We start from the raw sequence: 27,340 nt of genomic DNA on the forward strand, positions 1-27,340 counted from the left end.
CAATGTGGCCAGGAAACCGTGTGAGGTTCAGCGAGGAAGGAATAGAGCTTCCTTCATCTGACGGGGAGGGGTGGAGGAAGAGGACAGAGGAAAGTGGATAAAATCATATGAGAAATCCAGGAGAGAGAAAGAAAGCAAGCAAGGCCTCAAAGTATCGTGGGGGGAAAAAAAACCAAGATGAGAAGTGCTTGTAAATTCCGGGAGTATGCAACAAGAGGGATGTGATGAAATATCTTGATAGCCTTGAGTGTGTGACGTGGGTGCCAGGTGGAAATAAAAGCAGATAATAACCTACTGCGTATGCATGTTATAGCAGAAACTGTATCTGTAATTGCTTAACAGTGTTGACAAAAGTCATTATAGCACTCTAGCAGATAATTCAATAAAGTTGACTTAAAAGTGCCATGAAAATTGCATACAATAGCTGCACACATCTTGCAGGTCTATGGTAGTACTTGTGGCTTGTCCTTCTGAAAATATTACACAAGTTTAGATGGCTGATTTTGTGTCAATAAACAGACCTATTACATGCTTTTCTTCCTGTTCATGTGTGGGGAAGAGTGGGTTTGTGTATATTCTTTGCATCAAATGTGTCAGAGGCCAGTTGAAATGAAATGAAATTGTGTTGTTAAGGGCATTAAAAGTGTTTGTAGGACTTCGGAGAATACCTTTTAGACAGGTTCGGTTGGTTTTAAGCTCTGTCATGTACACACACAGGTCTGGATATGAAGGATAAGATGCACCAAAAACTAAACGTAAAACATGAAAGAAGACCTTTTGGTAGTGTTCAGAGTGGGAGGTCTTTGCCGTTCCCTTGGGGAACTTTGCAGCGTGCCATCACAGTGTTTTGTCCTTCAGCTGCTTTCTGATGTTTACGTCACCAAGAATTTTGAATTTGCTCCTTAACTTTCCTGCAAGAATTACTGTTCTCTCTCCATTGTGGTAAAAAACAGTCTTCACCCTTTCAAGTGAAGCTATTGCTCATGACTTAAGTGTGGAACATAATCCACACGCGTCGGGGGTAGCACCTTACACGGTTCTTACTACTACGTTGGCGCTGAACCTCAATTCTGGCCTTTAGCACTGAGAAGAACATCCTGCAGTCATCCTCCTCTGTGACTAAGATCTCAGAATCATCAGAAGTATTTTTGTCTTCCAGCAAAGTACCCAAGATACGATGTTTTTATTGGTTTTTGTTTGTTTTTCGTGCTCTTGGAAGTTGTTAGGAAAGCTGATTCCCTCCTTGCTAGTTGATTGTAACAAAGCCCAGTCCCCCTTCACGCTGCATTTCTCGTATTAAAGATAGCTCAAGTTCTTCCTCTGCTTGTTTCTTTAGCTGCTGATCAGTTTTCTTAAAACAAGTGGATATAGCATTGAATTTCCCTCACAGGGGATCAAAGCCTACTGAAAACATAACCTGCTGTCTGAAATTGGGGTAAAATGGAGTGGGGAGAAAAGATGAGTCAAGTAGACATGTTGAAAATATGAGGAATCAACCTTCACTAAGAATGTCTGTTGTTAAATGCAGTGCATCTGTATAGCAAGTTCATTTCTGATCACATCCATGTGAAACACACCTATGTTTTTAGAACATAAACCAGTGGTATTTATGGGCTTCTCGCACCCCGACTAGAAGTCTGCCTGCAGTACTGAAACAGTAACTTTTGGGTTTAAAATTTATTTTCAGTTCTAGATTGAGTATTGGCTGAAGTGAATTAACAGTATGCACATTGACTATCTAATATTTCAGGAATATTTTACTGTTATATCTGTTTAAAATATAGTAGTCATTCACTGATTTAGTTATTTTGGAGGTGAAAAGGTTTGCTTCTCTCCTTCACACCTTTATGTTAATGGGGGGAGGAGGATATCGCAGAACTTCTTCAGAAATTTTGAAGTTAATATTGGGTGTTACAGAAGTTTGGTAATATAACAGAAATTTTTTAAATTGTGAGGTAGGTTTTGGTTTTTTAGCCATCTCTGCTAAAAGTAGATGTCATTTAAGGAAAGTATTTTTCTTGCTTAAGAATCTTGTTTAAACTCGGCTTTGGCCCCTTTCTTTTTGGTTCACTGGTGTTTTTTGAGTTTCTGGACTCCTGTTCAAAGTTTAAAGAACAATAACTAGTCAAATGTAAAATAATGTCAATTGAACCAACCTATGACTCAACAGTCAACCAAGTCATCCTGGATCCGCATCAAATGGACTGAGGCCAAAACCTAAAATTGGCACACATCCCTGTCCCTCTTCTCCATGTATTTCCACCGAAGCAGAGCCCAGAACACAACACGTTGGTTAATATTCCATAATAAAGTGCTCTGCATGTAAATGTATTATTTTCATTGACAGAAAAGTGTGAAAGCCTATGCCAAGGGTAAAGACACATTGTGCAAGGCTTCATACAGACCGACAAGGAAGTGGAGTTTGTGCACTGAAGAATTTGCCATCTGGACGCTCTTTTAGTATCAGTTCCACTTCTAAACAGAGCTTCCTTGAAGGGCTGTAGAGAGAATTAAGGAAGAAACGTTCCTTTCTGCTTCTCTTGCCCAGCTTCCATCTTTCCCTCCTCCTCCTCCTCCTCAGAAGAATTAAGGTTTTGTTTCTACTTTCTTATTTGTGTTTATTGATTTGATTTTATTTTTTTAATTGGGTTTTTTTCAGCAAAGCAGAAAATAGTTATGCAGTGCTGATAAAAGCACAGACTGTGTTGAATAAGACTGTGTGTACACATTCATAAAACTCAGAGTCAGGATTACTGTTAGAGGGTTACACTGGCAGCAGAAGAGTCTTGATTTTTTTCAGAATAGCAGAAATTAACTTTCTGATTACCAGTCTGAATTTATTTATAGCTTTATGACTCAATTTGACTATGCAAGTATTATCCTGCAGCTTCTAAAATATCTGTTCTGTGACTATTGCAGTTTAGTTTAATCTTTTACCGCATTTCTAACAGTACCATTAATATTTTTCCATGTACGTTAGAGACAGCTTTCCAGATGTCTCTTGCCTTCTTTCCTAGCATCATTTTGGCAGCCTGTGATTGACACAAGCATTCATGTTAAGAAGACTGGAGCAATGTACATCGCTCACACTGAGGTCATTAATGGAACAAATCCTGTGTAATATTTCAAGTTCACTTCCTCTGGTACCACCTTAATGAGGGTGCTGTAATAAGGAGTAAAATGGTTTTCCGATATATGCTGACTATATAGGATAACCTAAAACGCTGTGACTGATCTAAGCTCCTGGGTCTGTTCTAATAATGACAGAATATCTCTGTGCCAAAGTTCTGCTGTCTTGCTGAATTCAGTGTGCCAGGAAATGAAATTAGTATGTTAAAGGACCTATGTTAAGATAATACATTTTTGGTGGGTACATTGGCTCTTGGTTAGTTTGCAAGGTTCAGAAGACTAAGAAACTGCTTCCAAGGAAGTGTCACACAGGTAAAACATACCTCTGTAGTGCCGAGATCGGAAACAGTGCTGGCTGCTTTCAGAGGCTGAATGGACTAGCAACAATGACATGTATTGTGCCTAAAATAAAATAAAATAAAAAAAAGATTATAAATCTAATTCCAATTAGATTTTTGAGCTTTCGTCTACTGAGTACATATTAGTCTTGCAGCCTTCCTAATTAGGGTCTCTTTTTGCAGACACCTGCTTGCACCTCAGTTTGTAAATGCAGAGTGCGTACGTATGCATATAAAGCTGGATGTAGCTGCAAGATTGAGTTCTTGAAGGCCAAGTTTTTCGATGATCCACAACCTGTCTGTAAATGTATGTGGATCAAATGCATATTTCGTTATCCAGCAAAGCATAAAGAATTAGGGCGGCCCAGGAAGATTTGATTCCAAATTTTTTATGTAAAGTTTTTATTTAAGTATAAAGGTACTGGCTTCTGTCTTACTTTTTTTTTTTTCCCCCCTGCCTCTATTTAAGGAAGCAAGGATGCACAATGAAATAATAAAAAAAGAAAGACCTTCGGAAAAATATGCATAAATTGATTCATATAGAAATTAAGTCCTACCCTTGAAGGTAAGACTTTTTGGCTGCTTCACTGGAGCACTGTAATAAATGTAAAAGTTTAGAACATATAATTTAATTATCATATTCTGGTCATAAATACTTTAGGGCTGTAGTACATTTGAAATCCCAAGAGCTCTAGCTAAGGTTGCAGCTGCAACATCAATTACCATTTATCCATTCCAAGAAAGCTTTGCCTGTGCCCTTGAAACCTTTACGTGCTGGAGAGAATCCAAAAGGGAAAAAAAAGTCGCGTCGCTCACTTGCGTTAGTGTTTCTTTCTCACTCCTCTGCGAGCTCTAAAATGGTAGCGGACGCCATTTCAGAGCGGGGAGCAGGGGCATCGTTGGTGCCAGGGACTCTGGAGGTGACGGAGGCTCCTCCGAGCCCGCCCGGCGCTGGCGTGGCCATTAAAGAGAGCGCCGGTCACCTGCCGTGGGACGCTGCTCCTCGGGCTCCGGAGTAAATACCACTCTCGAGAGGGAGCCGAAAGGGCCTGATGTCCATAGGGACCCTGCGCTATTTAATATGGTGGGTTTACTTCCCTTGCGCTGTATCGGGGAGTCTCTGCAAATTATTACTCTGTTAATGTGCTATTGGTGTTTGCCTGGGCTGTCAGGGTTTATTGTTATTTAATGGGCTATAATTTATGAGAAATGAAACAACAGCGCTTCGAACGATAGTCCCTGCTGCCTCTGCCTAACGTTAGAAAGACACGAGCTCCCTGTGAAGCCTATTCTTAGCAAGGCGCGTTTGTCACTGAAGCTCTACTAAGCACATATATTTACTATATCTGCTTCTCCAGAGTGGCAGATCGCGCCAGCCAGCGCGTGGCCTTGGGGTGCAGTGTTCCCGTGTCGGGGCTGTGCGTGCCCCTCCCCAGCAGCCGCAGCCTGCGGTGATGCCGGCGCTGCTGTTGCCGGTACTGGTGTGTGCTTCCCGGCGAGCGCTGGGGTGTTGAGGCGTGTGCTCAGGACAGACGAGGAGCCAGTAGGACTTCCTGCATGTTCAGAGCTTCTACGTACTGGGTTTTCTGATTGAATACTTTTTCTTCATATACTTATGGAGAACAGAGCTTAGGTTTGCAGTTCAGGTTCTTTAAGACCTCTGGACTGATCAAAAACCTCACCAGTGTCAAGGTTGGACTGGTTCTGTACAACAATACTTACAGGAAAGGTATTAATTCCAATTTATTTTGTTTGCCAATAGTAACTCTATTCTTAATCATAAAATCTTTCATAACAGATACATGTAAAGTCTTTTCTGTGTGTGAACTGAAGCCGCTTGTTTGTTCTGAACTCCGTCTTGATACTTTGGTCAATGTTCTTGTTAGGATGTACCTGAGTTGTTGGAAACATAAGCAAAAACATTTATGGTATTTGAGGCGACTTTATACAAAGCAACGAATCCTACAGTCTGCTTTGGTTGTACTAAAGGGATGGTAAAACGTATGTTGCTCTGCAGACGGAGAGGTTCATTATGAGACTTTGCTGCTTTAGGTATATCTCATATTTTAAATGTTTCTGTGAATTAGAATCCCAGTACTCCATTGTAAGTTAGTGATAGCATTTATCCTGATGCAGAGACAATGTCAGGAGGAGGCACGATGGTACCTGCCAATCTGATTGTGAAGTCACATGTTTCTCTGCCACGCGTTTCTGTGTCCAGCAGTGAAGCAAATTTGGCCGTGGCCTTTCTGGGTGACCCATTCCTCGTGCTGGTGTTATCTTGGTTGTGTTACGGGCATGGGCACAAGACTAGACCGTTAGTTCAAAATCTGGTTTCCTAGTTTATCAAGTCATGATATGGCATTTATCTGGGTGCGTGATAAAGGAAATGGTGTTAATCATCTTGGCTTTCATAGGGGCTGTAAAACAGTAATACTGGATGCTTTTGTTTGCGGGCTTTGGTTAAATACTGTCATTCGTAGTAGATTTTTAATTTATTATGGCATCGCTGGGGACATGCTTGTAGTCCAGAACAGCGCTTTTACCAGAGCAGTTCAGTTCTCTAAGTACAAAATGGGAAGGAAAACTTTTGTACAGAACCTACCTATTCTTAAGTTATTTGGAGGGCTTGTTTGTTTGTTTGTTTGGTGGGTTTGTGGGTGTTTGTGCATTCAGGCAGTCAGTAGGGATGTTTGAGTCGGCGCCCCAAGACACCTTTGCCTTTGGGTGAAGGGCCGTGCGTTCGTGCCCGCTGACGGTGGCTGGGCTGCGTGCGCCTCGGCGCGGCCGGGCAGACCGCGGGCTGCCTGCCTGTCTGCGGGGAGCTTGCAGGCAGCCTGGGAGGACAACGATGGTTCCTACCAGCTCGTACCAGTTTTCAGTCTCTCTAAACTTAAGTGAGTACGTTACAAGAGACAGAAGAGACCATTGTAACCAGTGGTTGAGGTTCTCAGCAAAATGCGTTTTTGAAATTATTTTAAATTGGCAAGTACACTTTTATTTTAATATTGTACTGACGAGTACAATGTCAGTAGTCCTGTTTTAAATTTCTTTCCTGCTTGAACTGAAAAGTACTTTCCTGCCTAAGAGGGTATAAAAAATGATTAGTAGTTTCTCTAGTTAATAAAGAATAAGCAATTCAAAAAACGTAATCAGTTGGTGTATGCAGCTGAGTGTTTACATTGTTCTCATTGCTAGAAGATAAGAATGAGGCCCAGATGGCAATGACATTGAAAATCATTTCTTTACTGTTAGTTTGGTGATACTGCTTACACAGATAAGTAACTCGCGTTCAAGAATACGTTAGTTCAATACTAAGGTGACTTACGCTGGAGAGCCAGGGCTGATGGTGTGCAGTATATTGTGGTCATGAGTGAATGCAACTCGTATCTGTGAAGCATTAGATTAGAAGTAGGAGCAAAATGACTAGTCTTATCAAAAGACCAGTCAAAATAAATATAGTCAAATTCTGAGCTGTTTCTTCCAACCCTAGACATATTGCATCCATTTCTTTCCTCAGAGTTGGCAGTTGGACATGAATAACATTTTCTTAGAGGTTTTTAGGAGCCAGTTGCAAGTGTTCCGCTTTTGTAATTTATAATAGCAGCAGGGAATAACTTAGTTGTCTGTATGTCTGAAAAAAACTTGCATTATGCATTTCCCCTGCACTTTTCTTTGGGATAGCTTGTTTTTCAAGGTGAAAATGGCTAAGGTGACAGCCGCTTCTTTGCCCAGCAGCCCCACAGATTTCCCGAGATGCTGCTTCTCCTGTTCTGTAGCTTGCAGCCGTTTTCCTTAAATGCAGTTAGTTTTTAAATTGTTAACCAAGTTCTCTTCTTGTTGCGCGTGTGTAATTTGCTATTGGTGCTAATTTATTCAGCATTTTAAAAAAGAATTTACCTTTCAGCAGAAGAACGCTGGGGCTGGGCATGGTCTTGGGCAAAATCGATTGAGGCTGATGATCCTAAGCTTTCGTTCACTGGTGAAGAGTTGCCACTTGTAAAGGACTAATAATTTTAGCTGCTGAAAGTATTTGTGGCTTCATTATCTCACTAGAGATTTTTTGTTTAGTAATGTGAAGTAACAGGAAGGTAGTATATTTTTAAAATAATGTTACAGTGTTAGCAAGTCTAACGTATGGGAGTGTGCGTATTCCGACTTGTGTCGTGGAGGTTTGGTATTCTTCACAGTAAAGACAGAATAAAGCAGAAAGAGGAAAAAGCAAATGTTTTCTTCAGCAATGGACGCCTACACTGGAGGAAGGTTTCTTCAGAAGAGCAAATAGCTATCTGTCTGCTCGAATGTTTACAGCTGATTGCAGGGCTGTGAATTTGGTGGTCACCCGTATCTGGTATCCCGGGTTTAATAGCCTTGCCAGGGGAGCGTGGTGACGGTGTGACTGAGTCCCCCGGGCCCCGGCCGCTGGCCTCTGCGCCAGGATGACGTGACCCACGGTGGACGGGGACCCCAAGAAAGGAGAACTTCACACTGCTGTAAACGTTACCACACCTGGCTTTAATAAAGTTTGAACCTTGAGCCTGGTTTGAAAATCTCTGGTAAATTATTAACACAGAAATGGCTTTGGTTAAACAACTTGATTTCTACAGAGCTCTGTAGCTGCATCTTCTTTTCTTTAAGTCTTTCCATTTTGCCCCCATATGTTTCCTCGACTGGAAACGATAAATGTATCTACACAAATGAATAAAATTAGATTATATATAAATAGCTCCTGAAAGTACATGGGAGTGGAGCTCAGTACCCTTAAACAAATTAACACCTTGCCTCCCAAAATACAATTTAATTACAGTTTTTACAAATTTGGAACCCTCAAAATTTGGAATATTTTTCCTCTCCCATCTATGCTTCTTGATGTTTTCTCTAATTTAGATAAGGATCATAGTTTATTAGGTTTTTGTTGAGTTTAAAACATTTCTGCAAATAACTGAAAGGTAACTTTATTATTATTATATTACCTCGGAGTGTAACTTCCCTCCCTCACCTCTTCCTTAGGAAGTGGTGGTTTGTCTTCTACTGTGTATAACTTCGTAGGGAAAAGATTTCTATTAAACCTCAAGCCAGTTTGTTGTAGCTCTTGCCGGAGTCCTGATGCACTACAGTCCCTCCTGTTCTCCATGTTGCAGGCAAGCAAAATTGTGTTTTACACAACCAGGGGACTGTCAGTGTCTGGCAGCTCTCCACACAGTTAGTAAATATTGGCCTTATCTGATATAGCCAGGCTTGAAAAGATATGCCAGAAGCCCAGATTAGATTGCTGGCTACTGCTTTATTAATCGATGTAATCATTTATTTTTAGTTTTGTAAGTCATATCATCTGTTTTCTTTCTCATATTACATTTTCTATGGTGCCGGTACAGAAAATGAGCCCTGTTTAAACATTAAAGGTGATTGAAAAGTTTCAGTGGAATATGTTTGGCCCTACCATAGTTTCTATGACAGTTGATGAATGCTTCCTTAAAAATGCTTTTGTCAGAGATTCGTAAGGTATAAAGAGTTTAATTTTTGTATCTAAATTAGCTGTCTTCAAAACTATGCATAGAAAGATGCTTACATCTTTTTCTGGTTTTAATCATTTTAATGAAACAAAGTTCTCAAGTTATATATTCCTTATTTAAAATCATAGGCTCCCAGCCTATATTTCAGTGTTTAAACTGAGATTTTTAGAATAAGAAAAGGAGCTACTGGCCCTAAAACTTTAGAGAAAATAAGGCAACTTAAGGTAGCTTTTGACTGGCCAGTGATTCCTGTTTTTAGTAGGGGGGGTTGTTTGTTTTTGAGGTAAGTATTGATTTTTTTTTTTTTCTCTTGCATATGAAACTACAAAGTGGAGAAACGGTTTAATTCCTTTTTCCAAATGTAGATCAGTAGGCTGGGGGGGGGAAACAACAAAACAAACAAAACAAAACAAAAAACCAAAAAAAAAGCAAAACCCACAACAAACCAAACAACAGAAGAAAGTAATATGTGTATCGCATGGAAGGAAGCAAGGCTTTGTAGTCAAAATTACTTGTCTAATTAGAGAGGAAAGCTGTGAGGGAGCAAAGAACCACGTATGGGTTCTCAAGCCTGAGGTTCTCTCGTCTCTGGATTCCTTCTGAAATCTTTGTGGGCCAGCAGACCCGCTGCAGAGCGAAGGAGACGTGCACGCCGCAGCCCAGCACCTGGGGCCAACGTGAGGTGACGCAGCAGGCTGTGGTGCTCGGTGACCTGCTCCGGCAGTGGTGGGGGTCTGCTCTGGGCTTCCTGAGGCAGCCCAAAGGGCATGGAGACCTTACCGCCCTGAATAAAGCTGAGCTGTGCTGGGAAAGGCAGGAGCACCCAAAATGTGCAATACGCATATGGTCCGTGTTGAACGTGCACCCGTTGCAGTTGCATGGCGGGGAAGGGTCTCTTCAGCCAGAGGAGCTGGGCATCGCTTGGCTCAAACCACAGCTCCGTTGCCTTGAGATTGTGGTGTGCCTTTCTTCGTAGTAAGTGCCAGATCTCAATCCACAAGAAGGCAGGATTTCTGAAAGGCTGGTTTGTGTTAACCAAATACCGTCACGCACAGCTTTGTGATAACAGGCAGAAGTAGATTTGAATCCTCGGCTTCCTCAGCCATGAGGTTTCTTCTCCTGCAAACCCATAGCCATTAGCTTCTGTCAGCCGATTTCTTCATCAGAGGAGATGGGGCCATGCAAATGGCAGCTTCCATCGTTACAGTATTCTTAGAGCGCCTCTGCACTGAAGAAGGCAGACACGCTTTGTAGAAATTAGGATGAGCGTGTAATTAGACACGTGTTTGTAAGGACATCAAATACGTGTAACTGGGTTGAATTACATTCTGCCATTACTTGGATGTTGAGTGCTGGATTGTGCAACTTCAGTATTTTATTATAGCTTTCTGCTCTTTAAAAGAAGACAAATTAATTAGGAAACACAGAAAAGCCATCATATGGATCATAAACAGGATTACAGTCTATCGATGACTTCCACTTTAACTGACAGAGTAGCTAACGATGGTTGTCAGCCTCTTTGTAGACTAATGGAGTAGAAGAAGTGTTGCAGCATTTCATAAATATTTTCTGAACGCAAAGGAGCGATGTGACGGATTTGAGTTCTTTTCCAAGTTCTGGAAAGAAGCGTTCTTTCCTGGGTGGGCTTTTTTCTTCCCTTTTTCCTCAAGCTTGACTCATGCTACTTCATTCCCACTGCCAGCCTTCCCTGTTGAAGGTTTTGCAGCACTCTTGTTCTGGTCTTACTCTTCTCTCCTCCTTCCCACAGCTATTCCAGCATGTTTGACCCATTGCTATGTTCTTGTCTGTGTTTTACTTTTCTGCTCAGCCCTCTCTGCTCTAGCTTAAGTACAGGTCACCTTCTCCCCTAGCTCATGTCAGACTTTGTTTTTTAGGGGGGTCTACATGTACCTTAGGTCTTTGCGTGTCTGTACTGTCTCATTTTTTTTCCCTAACACCAGTAATTCTCACTTTTTTCTGCCCTCTGGTTCCATATTTGTCAAAGCGTGGACTTCATTGACACATTTATTCTGGTTTGACTTTTATCCCTCTGTATTTGAGCGGCAGAATTCCCACTCCTTGTGTCTGCTTGTATTATCTAACTCCCTCCTGGTACGAGTAAACGTGACAGCAGAAGTCCTTGGAATCACTGGACGGGCCATTTCTCAATTCCTCTCTGGGGATGGGGCATATGGAGGTGACCCGTTCAAAAGTAACGTCTCCCAGGCGTTGGAGTGTGTTAATTTGGGCTGGAATTTTAAGGTTTTTGTGAATGTTTGGGAACTATGGTTTTTTAAAATGTGTGACCAAATCTGGTCAGACTTTCTCGAGGAGAGGAAGAGGAATTTTCCATGCAAAAGCCAGCCCACATACAAATGTTAAGCCCACGTTAGGGAGTGTGGATGTTCTGGAGAGTTTCCGAGTAAAGGCACCAAAGTCTTAAGAAAAGTGTTATTTTCTAGCTTCATCTGGAAAGTGGCTGGAACTCTGTTGGACAAAATTTTTTCTGAAAATCATACAGCATAGGATACAGTATAGAAATGGCATTTGAAAAGTTTAAAACTTTGTGAAAATAAACTCAGCGGTGTGCCTTATAACAGGAGGTGAGACGGCAGCCTTCAGCAGGTAACGCGGCAGGTTTTGGCCGTGTCGTTTACACGTGCTGACTGAGATTAGCCTCTGAACTTTGGCACAGCCGCTGTGGGGTCAGCCCTTACGATTAGAAGCAGCTCGAAGGTGATTACGATAGATTGTTTATTGTTCTAACAATGATATTTTTTTTTTCTTCAAGAACTAACCCTTCATTTGCAGATGGCCTGTATGTTTACATAGGAAAACCAGATCCGGAAATTAGGAATAGATCTTCTTTTCCTAAAATGCTGGGGTGAAATGATCATTTATTACTGTAAATATATATCAATATATGGCTTAATTTGCACAGCTTCTTGCATAATAGTGTCCTAGTAGAAAACTCTGTGATGATACTGGAAAAGAAGCTCTTGTAGGACTCAGTGCAGACTGCAGGGAATGTGACAGTAATGAAAACGCTGTGGAATAAGAGCGTGTTTTAAGAGTCAATGTTAAAGGCTAGGGTAATTGTGCAAGAAACTTGGCTTCAGAGATGTGTCAGGGAAGTAATCTTGACCTAGTCAAACAGACCGTGAAAAATCCATACAGCTTTACTTATGTTTTACAAAATTCATTGCTTCACTGTTTCAGTGTCTAGTGAACTTGTGTGTGCAGAATTGTAATATTTGAGGATAAGGGCATGCTGTCTTGCAGTTATGAATGTTATGTTTGCCAGTATCCCATAGATCTTAATTAAAAGTATTTTTATGCCTTTTTTTTTAGCCCTGGAATGAGATCAGATGTTAGCTCTTCTCCATCCACAACCTCAGCAACTACGGGACCACCTCCCAAGCTTTGTCTTGTTTGCTCTGACGAGGCCTCTGGGTGTCATTACGGTGTTCTTACTTGTGGCAGCTGCAAAGTGTTCTTCAAAAGAGCTGTGGAAGGTAAGACATGTTTTGGTGAATTTGCTGTTTAGAAATATAAAATCCACATGCATATCATCCACATTCAAAACGAGTCTATTCAATCTTACTAGAATCCGTGTTTTTGCTAGAATCCTACTGGAAAATCCCATCCATTATATCACTCATCTCTTCATAGTAAATAACATTGATAATGGTGTGATTATCTGAAGCATAGATTCCATTTACATGTATAAAATGCTCCCATTCACTCACAGTGTAAAAGGATGTATTGTTGTCTTGGCTTTTTGTTTCTTTCAGTTTCTTTCACTGTTGTTTTTGTTTATTTGTCCTATTTATATACAGATATTTGTGTGTGTTATATTTATAAAGTTCAGGATTTTTATGTTTAACATTGGCTGTTTTGTGTATAAAACTGTACATGAAACTTGATAAGTCTCTTGTGTGCAAGATTGTGATAGTTTTACAATTTTTCCAATAAGCAATGTTGATTATATTATGTCCACGTGTGATATTTGCAGGGGTAGCTAGATAACAGGAATATGTTGAGATTTCTCTCCAATCACAGGAAGAAAATCGTTCTAGAAAATAGAGGCGATGGAAAACTAAATGTGAATCTGTAGTGTGTATAGCAGAATAAGTAATCTGTGATTTTGGGGCTGCATAGGTAGCCGTTAGTAATGAACTAGGTTGTACCTCGATGTCTGACTGTTTGTCTGACTCTGAGAGATGCAGAAAAGTTAGAGTGTATTCTCAGTGTCTCTGAAATGATAGCGATTCCTCCATTCTGAAATTATGTCGTTCTTAGTTGCAGCCTTACAGGGTTCCCTGTCTCATGCCTTCTTCAGGCAGCCATTCCTGGGTATTTTGAAGTGAATCAGACTGTCATTTTTTGCTAACGTTTTTGCAAGCTGGGTTTCACTGGAGAAGAGGGAAGGCTGTTCTGACAAAGACGAGCCACCGTTCAGTCTTTCAGAAGCAGCACTTTCTCCCAGTTCCCAGCTCACTGGATGCAATAGGGAGCTCCGTGGAAATGCAGAGCCTCTGAGAGGGATCAGAAAAGTCAAGTTCGTGTCACAGCTTCTGCTAGTCACAAGGGGAAAGGATGTCAGTTCTGTGGGAAGCTGAAGCTGTTTCTGAAGTATAACAAGAGACGATATGAGCTCAAGTGCAAAGCACTGAGCTCCTTGGGCTCTCCGTGACTCCCAACTGGTCCTGTCTGCAGCTGCACTCCCATTTAGAGCCAGGCTCGTTATTTGAAGCAAATAATCATCTGTGTCATTGATTAAAGTAAGGTCACTGGATGTCCCTCAGAAGTAGTATTATATGGCAGCTGAATATATGTCATAGCGATGGTTTTGCCCATCCTCAAGCTTAAACAAATCACAGAAGTATTCATACATGAAGAAATCAACCCAATAATTCCTTTTGAACAGTGATGCGACTTCCCGCATCTTATATCAAGTGTATTACTGTTAAAAATATTAGCAGGCTTGTAGCTGAAAAATTGCAATAAATTTCTCAAGGCTTACCTCCGCTTTCATTTTTATTGTTCCATAGATTATCCCAACCTTAATCCTTCTGATTAGATATTGTGGATGTTTTCAGGAGCTCTTCCAGGATCCATTAGTTCTAGTATTCACTTTAAGGAACAAATAGTTTGCTTTTGTCTCTTACAGGCATTTTTCTTATTAGGAACATATGTAGAAAGAATTTATTTCTGTAATATCCTTTTTATTAATAGCTGCCAGGCACCTGTTAGTATACAGATCAAGCTGACTCTGCACATTGGTTATCCAGCCTTTAGCCTGAAACCCTTTTTTGTAGCTTTGTGTGCACACATGTATACTGTGACGGAAATAGTCACAGAAACTGAAAGTATCAGTATCTAGAAAATGAATATAAAGTGTATTTCTTTCAGCAGAGAGTAGAACTAGAGGAGAAGAGGAAGGATGAAGGTGCAACAGCAGCTGTATATGTATTCACAGTTGTTCATGCAGATGGGCCTTTCTTCAGGAACCCAGGATACGGCCAAAGCCATCTTGTTCTAGTTCTTGTTTTCGTGGTGCTTCAGGGTCCGGAGCCCTTGTGATTCATTTTCTCCGGCCCCAGAACCAACCCCGTTCAGCTCCCAGCATGTTACCCCCACCCTGCTGCCATCCCAGATCTTCACCACTCCTCCCCACCTCCGCTTCCTCGCCATGCTTCAGGTCCTCGCGCCTCCCCTCCACAACCAGATTCCCCCAACACCTCTGCCTCCTGCTGTGCTCCAGATTGTCCTTGTTCTTCAGCACTTTTACTTCCATCTCCCAAAATCCTTTGTCTGCAATTTCTAATTTTTTTATACGCCCGTGTGCTCAAATAAGCCAAGACTCTCTCAGTCTCATAGTGCTTCAGAGCCCCAGGCGCCGACTTGTGCTACGGGCGCTGCAACATTGAAGGGCATCTGGCCTCTCTGTAAAATGCACCTATCTGCTCTAAATTCCCTTGGAAATATCTCCATTTGCTCACTACCGATTTTTACCAGTGTTTTGTTTGTGAAGTATATTTGTCTGGTTTTTGAACTGCATTCCTTTGTGCAACTGGCATGTCCTCTGGGCAGCAGTCAGACAGCGGGAAGCAGAAGGTGGAACCAGCTTCCCTTCGTTTTTCCACAAAATGTTCATGTGTCAAGAAAGCTTTCATATAATGTAATACAAAGAAATAGTGTGGCTTTCACCTAAAAAAGGCAAGAGTAGCTAAGCAGTAAATATAAGAAATCAAACTACTTTCACAGAGATGAAGCTCTTTGTTAGGAAAAAAAATGGAACAGCTCAGGAAAATCTACACCTGAAGCATCCATATTGACTGTGTGAAACCATCATCTCAGTTAAACATCTTTGTGAGACATGAAATTATAGTCTCTGTTCTGCTACAGTGATGACAGCTATTCATCGGTTTATAGTTCATGTGTGTGCATGCATATTTGTTCTGTACATATTGCTGTGCTAATGGTAAACAGAATCGTGAATCATGGATCTATTTTCTAAGTTATCTTAAACGCAAAGATGACAGAAGGGTCAGTAAGGCTTCCTCTTCAAATGAAAAAGAAAGGGGGTTTCATTCAGAAAAATGTTCAGGGCTTCCTTGGAACATCAAGGAACTTGAAACACTTCACTGGAGAAGTTTGACTAAAGCCATAGTAATGGACTCTGCTTACCCATCGTTTTCACAGCTGACTGGAAACAAATTCCTTAACTGTGCTCTTTTTCTGTGAGAAGACTCTTAGGCTCCATTGTTAATAACTCAGTATTTGGAAAATATGCTTGTTTCTCTCACTATTACACTATCAGGACTTTGAAATATAGTGTAAAAGCCTAGGTAGCAGCTTTCTCCCAACTCAAGAAACATCTGGGTTTTGATCCCTATCTGAGAGAAGGATCTATCTTTTAGTAATGCCTTCCTCTAAAGTTATCTTGAGACAATTATTCATGTCATTCAAATAATTAAGAATAGATACTACTCTTCTGTTGTTCTGCTCTTAACAGCTAAGGAATAGTTATTTTAATTTATGTTGCTCAAGTTGCCATATTTCTAGGGTCAGTTTTGCTCTGAATCTGTGAATCCCTAAAAATGTCAGAGAACTTAGTTTGTCCGGTTCAGGCTCTAAGTTAAACAAGAGGAGGTTTCGTGACTTTCCAAATGATGAAACCTATGTCTATGTATCTGTAGAAATGTTGACATGTATACTTTCCAGATGTGTTTATGCATGTTATTTACATCTCTTGTTTCCAGTTTCCCTAAATAGTTTCACATGCTATAGAAGATAGCTTTGAGGAATGTAAGAGAAAAATAGTTTTAAAAATAGAATTTGCCTGATGTTAACAAATAGAAAATAGGATTTCTTCCTAAATTTATTGGCTTTGCTGTCTGAGAAATCTGTTTGGTGTATAGATACATAAAATCATATGGATACTGATCTTATTTTTGCAAGAAATGAAGTACAGTAAGTAAAGATATTATATAGGCCCCGGATCCTTAACGTTACTGAATAACTTCAGCTACTACTCTAGTTGTAGAGCTTATGGTTATCTTGTTTGTCTTTGTGAATACAGGGCAGCACAACTACCTGTGCGCTGGGAGAAACGATTGCATTATTGACAAAATTCGGAGGAAAAACTGTCCAGCATGCCGCTACCGGAAATGCCTTCAAGCTGGCATGAACCTCGAAGGTACCTTAAAATGCTCAAATCCCTTTTTTATTTTTGAGTCCTAGACAATAAAGGTCATGCTTCTTATGAAGCTAAAGCAATTATTTGAGCAGCACTTTAATATGTTAAAAGTACGTACTGCATTTTATGACGTGTATGAGCATTTTAATGATAAGCAAGATTTTCTTAGCTGAAATTTCTCCTATACTTCCCTATCCGTACTCAATTGCTCTGTCTCTCGGTGTGTTCAGCAGAATTGAGTCATACACACAAAACAGAGTTATTTTTTCTTCCTGTCAGCACGTATATCTTGTTGCTTTTTCACTGAATCTGAGACAGCAGAAGTCTAGGAGAACTCTTGTAGGGAAATGTGATGCCTGCCTGTCCTTACTCAGGAGAGTGACCTGACGCTGAAACCACAGATGAGAGGGAAAGCCCAGAGACAGATCTAAAGTTGGAGTGGAGCTTATATCTTCAAACTGAAGAAAAGGAAGTTATTTTTGTTCATGCTGTGGATTCTTCTTCAATGTCTGTCTGAATCTCTCTGGAAAAGATAGGTTAAATACATTTAAAGATACTAGTACATGTTTGCTCTCCGCTAAGTCCTGGATGCCTTATGCGAAACTGAAGACCACATCAACTATAGAGATTTAGCAGCAGTTGTAAAATGGCATAAAACATTTTTATTAGTGTCAGCTACGTTTTATGCTTGATAGTTTTTCCTTGAGCTGTAGAGATTAATACAGTACTTACTAGCATAGTTATCATGGTGATTCATGTATAATCAGGATTGTCAGGTAAAATAGGAATGTCAAAAATGTGTTTTTCAGATACAAATATGAACAGAGTTTCATTTCAGTCAGTGAAAATATCCTTTGGTAACATGTAGGTGGTGAATTATGTTAACGAGAGAGACTCCAACATGAGTATCATCTATGTCAGCATGTCCTTTCTTCCTCTTCTGCTTCCAACCTCTCTCAGGAGGATGAATCACCAGTTTTGCTGCCCTGCAGGTGGCTCTACATGCCCCTTACTTCAGAGCAAAGGGGAAAAAACCCAGCCGTCCAAAATGCGTCCCCTCCTGTCACGTGCTTATGAGTACTTCATGGTAGAGATTTGCAGGGAGGAGGGGAGGGAGGTTGCTGGTCGGTTTGTTGAGGTGTTGCTGCGAGCTGTGTGCAGGCTGTGAGTTACATCTCTTAACAGCCAAATTCTACAACAGTGGGTTCTAAAATACATCCTTGAAGTACATGAGGTTGTCACCGAGTGTCTCCTGGGAGCTAGATTTAGCTTGTCAGACACTCCGGTGGGCTGAACCTTGCACTGCAGAGGTAATAGCAGGGTGGTCCACTTGCCTGCTCGTGGTGTCCGAGGTGGAGGGATGCAATGCCAGAAAAGAACGGTAAAGCCTAAAGAAAGTTCAGAATAATGAGAAAACCCCACAATTTTCATTTTGAATACAGTTTGTTTTAAGACTTGTTTCCATTTTTTCTCTCTGTAGTTGTTTTCAGAATACATATATCATGTTCATATATTTATCTATACGAACAAAGCACCTTATGTGTATTACTCTAATAGTAAGCCTTTCCACTCCTGCATCCACTTATGTGAACTCTTTTTAAGGTTGACACCATTATAGCTGTGTCAGGCTCTAGGACGTGTTATTTGAGTTGCCTTTCTGCACCAAAGAAAACTAAAATTGAATGACGTCTGATACTTGCCACTGTTGTGTGTGTAGTTTGGAGCCCTTCCAACGATAGTTTGTTTGCCTGAATTTTGGCACAGAGAATCCTAGAGAACAGTGACTTTTTGGAGGATGGATATTGTTATGTAAGTTGTTGGAAAAGCCGGGGGGGAGCTTTTATGACTGAGGGGGAAAAGAAATCTAGAAACTCAGCAACGCAAAACTGGAAGAAGCCAAGGTAGTGTGAAACAGTGAAACACAACCATGAAAACGACGATTTATCGGCCCGATCTGAACAGATGGTGAATTGGTCGTACAGAAGGACTCGTAGAAAAGAAAACTGGAAGGCAGCATAAAGTCCAGAAGAGACTAAAATCGAGTTCCTTGTATCTTGGCTATTTTAGGGTCACAGTTCAGGAATTACTGTTGTTTAAAAGATAATTAATTTGCATACTTTTTAGATAGTCATTTCTTTTTGAAAAGTCATTAGGTGTATCCTCAGTGCATAAATAATGGTTATAAGCAAACCAGTTAATGAGTAGCAAGAGATCAAAATATCCTAGCACGTCAGTCTGAAGGCCCCTCTCGCTTGGCCTTACTTGCTGGTAGACTTCTTCCACGAATCTGTCCAGTCACATTTTGAATATCTCTAGGTTTCTAAAACCTACAGTGAATGTCACTGTTAGGTAATGGGTAGAAGACTAACTTCTTTTTAAATCAATAAATAACTAACTAAAATCTGCCACGCAGTGTTTTAATTCTTACCTGCTCTCGCGCTGAGACAAAAGTGGCTCCTTGTATGCTAGAAACATGTTACTTGATAATTTTCTGTTATAGTCTGGTTTATCATCAGTCATACCTTTGGCCCTACTTATCACCCTTTTCTGGAACTTTCTTGTTTCTATTGCATGTTTTTTTGGGTGTAGGGGACTGGAAAAACATACAACTATCAAGCTGCCAGTACCAGAGATTTATACAGTAGAATAATGATATTTTGTACTGTAGCCTTTATTTCTTTGAATTCTCATTTCCGCTTTCATCGTTAATTGACCCTAGGCATTTTTTGGCACCCTTTCTCTTTCTGATGCGTTTGAAAAAAAGACTTATTGGTAGGTTTTATGCCTGTAAAAAGCCATCTCATAATTTTTTTGGCCTTTCATACTGCATTTTATAGTTAAACGCTTGGCAATTTATGGGTTTTTTCTGTCGTCTTCATTTTGAATTTATTTCCGTTTTTTGAAGGATCTCTTCCTCTTTCTAACATTCATTGCCCTGCTCAGTAACTGCAGTGGTTTTTATCATTATAAATCCCATTTTAGAAGTGAGGTGCATGGTCTCCATGTCTACCTGGCAGCGTTTGGTCTTCAGCGTGGTGGTGGGAAGGTTTCATCACCTCCCGGGACGGTGACTTACCTGCGTGGTTCACGTGCGCGGGCCATCTGCCCAACGGGCAGGAAATGTGTGCCATAAAATGGGAAGCCGGTACGACCTCGCTGGATGCCAGACTGCAGGGGGTTGGGGTTTTTCAGGGGGTGGTTTGTTTTCAACAGAAAATCTTGGAAGCCGAGTTTATCTGTGTGGATTATCTTCTGCAGTTTGCCCTCAGGAGCTGGTTTTAAATTTGTGGTATTTTTATATTTGAAAATAAATTGTAAAGAAATATGTTATCTCCGCCTTCTTTTTTTGTGAGTTACAACTATATATCTAAGTCAGGTCTAGTAGCATAGCCTAATAAAAATTCTTGCATAATACTGTGTCTTATCAGATATATTTCTTTTTATTATAATTTTACCAGATTTTCTGGGCTGGAAATATTCCGTACCAGGTGTCTGCATTAAGCTGAAGGCATGTGCATGTAAATTTAAGTCAAAGCAGTTCATTTGCTTTTGAGAACAAGGATAATGGGGCAAAAAATGCCAGATTGTTGAAAGGATTTTGGAGCAGCCATTTCAAAATTTAGATGAGAATAACAAGAAGCTCTTTGCTCTATGAGCTCCAAGTTACTGTTGCTGTTCCCCCATGATGGCCTTGGCAGATGTGGCCAGTGTGGAAGCCTTTGGGAAAATGCAATTTATACAAGGTCCATAGTGAAGTTCTTATCTTCAGCAGTTAGTTTCTGAAGTCTCTGGCCTAGCCAGTGGGAGAGACAGGGTCGGGAGGGGGATTTTATATGTTGTTGAGCTACAGAGTTGGTGCATTTCTGATGATTAGAAAGTCTGAATAGGTCAGTAGAAACTTTGAATGTGAAACCACATTACATGATGCTTTTATGTGCTACTGATTTATCTCGGAAGTTCCAGAACAGAAATCAATTAATTAATTGAGACACAGGAAGAGAACTGGGTTTCATTTTGGTCTCGGTTAAATAGTGTGTTCAGCGTAGCAAGCTGCATCCAGGAGAGCTGAAAGCCAAGTAGGAGACTCCATTATTGACAATATGCTAGTAAAATTGTTGCTCCAACTTTTTGTAGTTTACAGTTAACATCTCTGTGTGATGTTTTATTTATTTGGCGAATGAGTTTTATGGTTTAATTACGCAGCAATGATTTATATGCAAGAGAGTTGGCAAGAGAAAAATCTCCTCCTGCCCAGCATTTTCAAAAAAATGTTTTCCCTGGCTCGAGAGATTGAGTAGCTTCTTACCCTTTAAATATATTTTTTTCCTCTCTTCTGTATGGTTTCTATACTTAATATTTTAAGGAACTTAGGAACTGCGCAGTCCCGCAAATATTTCCAAACAGGTGCCATGCTGTCACATGAAGTTTCACTGGAATTTTGCGTCTAACAGAAATTGTAGGATCAGGCCTTGTATTTGTGCTACCTGCAGACGTTGTTTAACATTTTGAAACTTTAACATAAATGTGGCCTTCACTAAAACATAAAATAAACTTATTTTCACAGGAAGCTTGATTAGAATTGACGTGAAATTATTTACAGATTTAGGAAAAAACGCTTTAAAAGTTTCAACTGCCCCATCCCCAACTGCAGGAAAACGGAAGCAGCATTTCCTCCCTTACGTTTTTATTGCTGCGTGGTCACTTTCCATTATCTAACGTGTGACTTACCAAAACTTTCCTAGCTCGAAAAACAAAGAAGAAGATAAAAGGAATTCAGCAGACTAACGTAGCGGGAACGCGGGATGTTTCTGAAACGCCTGGAAACAAGAGCATCGTTCCTGCGTCCCTGCCGCAGCTGACCCCGACCCTGGTTTCCCTGCTGGAAGTGATTGAGCCAGAGGTGCTGTACTCGGGCTACGACAGCACGCTGCCGGACTCCAGCTGGCGGATACTGTCGACCCTCAACATGCTGGGAGGACGGCAAGTGATAGCTGCAGTAAAGTGGGCAAAGGCAATACCAGGTAATACGCAAATATGTTAATTACAAAGTGCAGTCTATTTATCGTACGTAAAATCTGTCTTCGTATTTGGTATCCTTCAAAGGCGTCACAGATAGAGTTTTAGTAATATCTGAGCTAAGTCATGTCTCAAATATGTCTGGAGTGGAAAAGCAGAAGAAACACAGATGCAAAAATTTATTTACTAGGATTACAAGTTAGGTCACCTTACTTGAACCCTTTGACCATGGAGTGTTAAAATTCATATTAAAAGAGGGATTTGTTTTTAAAAGTAATAGAGAGAACTATTTTTATCAGCTCTAGCTGCATCTCTTAGATGATTATTTCTTGAATATTTGTAGCAGTGAGGTTCTCTTGACTTTATAGACTGGTGCTGCTGTACTGGCTTGTCTGGGTCTGCATTCGTGGATGGTTCTTTTTAGTAGCCCTCACCATCCCTGTAGTTTTTTCTTGACTGGGAGTAGGCATTTGAGCATGCAGTCCCATAGTGGAAGTCAAGATGTTCGTTTTCTCTCAAGCACTGTAGCTACACGATTAAACTGACTGTCAGCTGGGGAATGTGGAAGGTCTGTTGCTATTTTGCCTCCACCTGAAGACACAGTTAGCAGTTGCCTTACAGAAGAAGTGACGTCAAATCTCGGCCTTGCACTTAACGCCTAGCATCCTATGGTATGTCTTTGGGAGAGGCCAGGGCCAAAAGTAAAGCTGAAGATCTGTTCATTCCTGAGAGAACAAAGATTAGTGTTTTTCTCCCTTTCAAGTCTACTCAGTACCGTTAGCTACCCGTTTTCGAAACCCTAGCAAAAACACCTCCCTAATGCATATGTTGCCCAAGAATAACATCACATAACAGGTCTGCCAAAAAAAAAAAATTCTGATAATGAAATTTATGAGTCATAATGGTGTCTCTTCCGAGGCAGGGGAAATAAATTAACAGTAGGAAAGAAAGGCGAGTAAACTCAGATATGTATGTCCAGCAGAGATGTGAATAGAGAGATTTGTACATCTGTCGGGGCTTCTCTGCAGTGGGGAATTACACCGCATTAGCTGAGGTCTGCGTTAGGAGAAGTTCACATGCGCACGCTATCTTCTGGGACAAGTCTTTAGGAGACCATCTGGTATTTGCAAATACAAATTTAGATACCACTTTTATAAAACAGTTCTGTGTTCATAATCTCTTCTGAACAGTTTCCCCAATTAGACAAACCCTTCAGGTTAGAACATATGATCGTAATGAAAATGCCCATCTTCTCTTTAATAGTTATATTAATAGGAACTATTCTTACCATTTTTTTTATATTCCTTTTTTTGGTTGCTAAGGTGGTGGTTTGTGAGTATTTCATTTGTATACGCTGCTACTGGTTGTACACCATCGGACACGCTAACAGTAAGCCAGTGTTGGTTGCTAAACCCTTTAGTTGGGATTTCAAAATAGCCTTTTCCTGAGGAGAGTTTGAGCAAAGATTTCGAGATTTGACCCAGTAAGTCTGAAGTAACTCTGAAACACTTGGCTTGTGTTTCAGGAGTAGTAGATGGTAGTTACTGCTCCCTCCAAAGCCAGAAGCTTTTCTTGAAGTCGTTAGACATACCAAGTTTTGTTATATGTTAACCTACTCAATGCTATCTATTTAAACGTCTTCAGGAAGCAGCACTGTTATGAGCTCTTTAGTTGTCAGATGATTAATGAAATTAAATAAAATCAACTTGAATTCAGACTTTAATAATGATTTCAATGTGGCACAATATTTTCTTGCTAAATGTAGGCAGGATCTGATAGGAACTAGCGTTGCAAATTAAAAGCTGCCTACATTTTAAGACTGTTCAAGGGACCAATTTTCAGATTTTACACATTTCCTCATTGTTTAATTGCCTCTGTTCATGCTATATATTCTTACAAGTTTAGAAGCAGTTAATGATGGTAACTAATGCAATACATATTTAGTAAGTTCAGTGTACGATTGTTGTTGAATAAGAACAAAATTTGACACTAAACCATTTATTGTCTAGTGGACTGCTGTCTCAAAAAGTAAAAAATGCTGTTCTTTTTGGAAGATAGCCAAATGAATTATAGTGTGTATTAAATATAATTGTTGTCTTTTGTAACCTATCTAACTGACCATCAGTTCCAGATAAGCACACACATGCATTCTGATTTTTTTAAGGTTACATCCCCTTTTAATACTGTAGTACTATCGGGAGTTACCCATCTGGTACTCTGTCCGTCCACAGAGGAACTAACGCCATGGGTGTCAGAGCCCAGGGCTTTCAGTGTGCCTGCGCTTTTGTAGATGGGCTGCTGAGAATTCATTTTGAAAATGTACATATGTTAGTGTGAATATAATGTACAATGCAAAGTTCAAGAGTTACTCTTTCTGTTGCTCTCTTTTGCCTGGTTTTGTTATGTGTGTTTTGTGTGGTCGGGAGGTATCCGTTCAAACCAGCGCAAGGCTGAGTTGTACTGAAGCCTTCTATTCAAACCGCTCAAGTCTCCTATGTAGTCATGTTGTCCAGAAGACGTAATTTGATTCCTATGGTTATGAACACTGAATTTCTACATATGCAAAATTTCAAACAGGCAAAGGATTCCTTAATGGTATACTAAATATTTGAATGTAACCTTAGTAGCTGGAACATGGCATTGAAATTTTGCACCCCTTTTAAAGTGCCTTTTTTTTTTTTCATTCAGCAAGAACTTTCTCATAAGACACCTCTTACTGTTCTAATTTTTTTTTTCTTCTGCAAAAAATCTAATCTCAAATACAGAAATACTTGACTGAATCAGATGATTGTAATATGGCAAGAAGTTTTGTTGTTATTCCAGGTACAGTCATCACAGTTACAGACGTTGCTATCAAATACACTTTTACAAAAGTGGTGCTCCACACTGCCAATACAGAAGTTGTACTGATGTTAAGATGGTCCTTTGCACAGTTACGGTCTTTTTCTTTTTTTGCAACCAATACTGTCACACCTCAATTTTTATTTTTCCAGGTTTCCGAAATTTACATCTGGATGACCAAATGACCCTTGTGCAGTACTCATGGATGTTCCTAATGGCGTTTGCTTTAGGATGGAGATCATATAAACAATCAAATGGAAGTCTCCTGTGCTTTGCACCAGATCTGATTATTAACGAGTAAGTAAGACTGAGTCATTTCCAGGTTTCTCTGGGTGATACTAGACTCCACGCAGTATTTCTGGGTTTTGCACTTGAGAGGTGAATCACTGGGTAGCAAATTCTTGCAGAGATTACAAATCAGTCTGTCATTTGCAACTTGTTTTTCTTTTAGCAGGTTGCTTACAGTTTTTAAAAAAGTCAAATGGAAGAAAGGTATTTTAGATATTAAGTGTATTTATATCAAGACGTTTTTGTGGGAGGTGTTTGTACTAAAATGTTGTGACTGTTCCTGCACCATTCATTATAATCATTCATTTTATCAGAGCCAACACAGCTGAAGCTAAGAATATATCTGGGGTGGAGAGAAAAGTTTGGCAAATTGCATGATGTTCTGTATGTTTATTGTATGAAAGTGATGGTATGGTCCTACCAGTTTCACAGAGTTCTTGATCAGTTAAACATTTATATCTGAGCCTGATTAAACTCTGTCTAAACAGACAAGATTACAAATGGAAAAACTTGTCTGGCATTTTTTTTGTTGAACTTTGTTGTCAATTTTCAAGAAAAGGTGAATTTGCTAGAATATTTGGACTTCTCTCTTCTTGCACCATGCATCATTTTCCCTGTATTTTTCAAATTCGTGTTGTGCAGCAATTCCGTGTTGTAGAGGAGTGAAAGAGGGGATTTGGGATTGTTGAGGTGATGGGCAGCAGAAGGCTCAATTTGAGATTCAGTGGGTACAAACATTTTGTGCAGACAAACGCATAGTTCTGTTACATGCCATGTACTAGTTGAGAGGTGTGGTAGCAGATCGGGTTAGGTTATGCCTTTCTGCCCCCAGTCTGGAGAGCAAACGCTCCGTCCAAACCCTCTCCCGTAGGGATGTATGCCGGACTCAGTCCCGAGGGACTGGCACGCTCTCCTGCCTTTTACTGTGAAGCCATTTCAGCGATTGTGTCCTTCAGGTCGTATTTTAAAAAGCAGTTTCTTCAAGCAGGTGGAAGAGCGTCTGCGTAGTCTGTAACAAACCTTTCAAGTGATTTTTCAGTCTTGCAATTCCAGTGTTGCTGGCAATATTTATAAAGCTGTTGAGGCATTTTGTCTGTGTTCTGAATTAGTTGCTGAAAATACTCTGTGGATGTGAATCTTTGAGGTTGCTGGTCAGAACCATTCTAAATCTAGTTTACCCATCTGCAGATTCCAGTTAATTTGATGCTATCGCTATGGATTTGCCATTTCTCTTTTCATGAAATGGCATAATCCATTTGTGGGGACTAAAACTAATAACTACAATTACACAGTGCCTTTGACACGTACAATCACAAAACTTTCTTAGCATCACAATTTCACTGACAATAATTTGAAAAGTGATGCAAGTGACAAGGTATTATTCATGTGTCTGTTTTCCTGTCTTTCAGATGGAGGCAGTACTAATCCCTTTGGCATGTTTTGAGATAGTATTCTTAATATTTTCATTCCTATTGCACTTCAGTATCGAATCTCCCAAATCTTTCCTCAGTTTAAAAAAAAAAAAGTTACATTTTCTATGAGATTAGCCATTTACGTTTCAGACTACTTGTTTTTCATGATTATTTATTCACTTTATTGGTTTTAATGTAAATATTTTTTCCAGGCTTTTATAAACTGTAATAATTTCTTTATAATAAATATGTTTCAAAAAAAGGTGAGGAGCAGATGACGGGTGAGGGTCCATCTGTGCACTTATGTTTATTGAAGTTCTTAGAATATGTCTCTGGAGTAAAATAGTCTCCATGTGGTGGAACTGAAATGATTGATATTGTCATTAATACGCATAATAACATCTAATTTGCTTTAAGTCAGAGGTCTCCTGCTGTTTTATTAGTGGGTAAAAACCACAGAGCTTTACAGCTAAGTATGTGTCCGTGCTCCTAAAAAAACCTGCAGAGATGATCCTATTATACTAAATATTCATTTTCAGATTCATTCTAGTTACAGTTTTGGTACATAAATTGTTGATCAAAATGACATTTATTTTCAATAAAATATGTAGACCGAGAGAACTGCAATTTCTTCTGCAGTGTGCTACAGGTTCCCCATAAAACTCTCTCTGGTCGTAACTTTTTATGTACCGTTCACCAATAAAATGCAACCACCTCGGAGCTAAACGTGACAAACACTGAATAATACCTAAAACCACTGCGTGAGCTGTGAGACGCTTAGGAAGCGCAGCACCGCAGGGCAAGCCAGAGGGGCAGGGCCATTGGGCGAGCATTGCTGATGCTCAGATGCTGGGTAGGATGAGAGACACCGTGGACATCAAGGAAAAAGCGCCCTTGGATTTTAATGATCAGATGTATCCACTCGCTCTGCTTGCGACATCACTCCAAAGACAGTGCTGCGGTACCGAACGTCCCCTGCAAACCATTCTGGGGTTTATGCAGTGCTGCTTTCCGGTAGGCACCGTAGTGATCTCTCGCCCAAACAACTCCTCCTCACCCCCCCCACCCCTAAAGCTCTTGCTTAATGTTTTAGATACG

General features: G+C 40.2%; 1 protein-coding gene across 4 annotated transcripts in view; it reads left to right on the forward strand.

The window, feature by feature from the left end:
* The window catches only part of NR3C1 (nuclear receptor subfamily 3 group C member 1), a 74,128-nt gene that overhangs the window by 31,270 nt on the left and 15,518 nt on the right, over window positions 1–27,340 (forward strand). For 3 of the 4 annotated variants that reach the window (XM_072872068.1, XM_072872069.1, XM_072872070.1), the window contains 4 exons: window positions 12,332–12,495; window positions 16,569–16,685; window positions 21,428–21,706; window positions 24,695–24,839. In XM_072872068.1, coding sequence (XP_072728169.1) covers window positions 12,332–12,495; window positions 16,569–16,685; window positions 21,428–21,706; window positions 24,695–24,839 — 705 coding nt within the window. The remainder of the gene's footprint in view (window positions 1–12,331; window positions 12,496–16,568; window positions 16,686–21,427; window positions 21,707–24,694; window positions 24,840–27,340) is intronic. The other variant, XM_072872071.1, reaches the window with a different exon arrangement.

Source organism: Ciconia boyciana, chromosome 9 (assembly GCF_034638445.1).
Source record: "Ciconia boyciana chromosome 9, ASM3463844v1, whole genome shotgun sequence".
Classification (NCBI taxonomy): Eukaryota; Metazoa; Chordata; class Aves; order Ciconiiformes; family Ciconiidae; genus Ciconia; species Ciconia boyciana.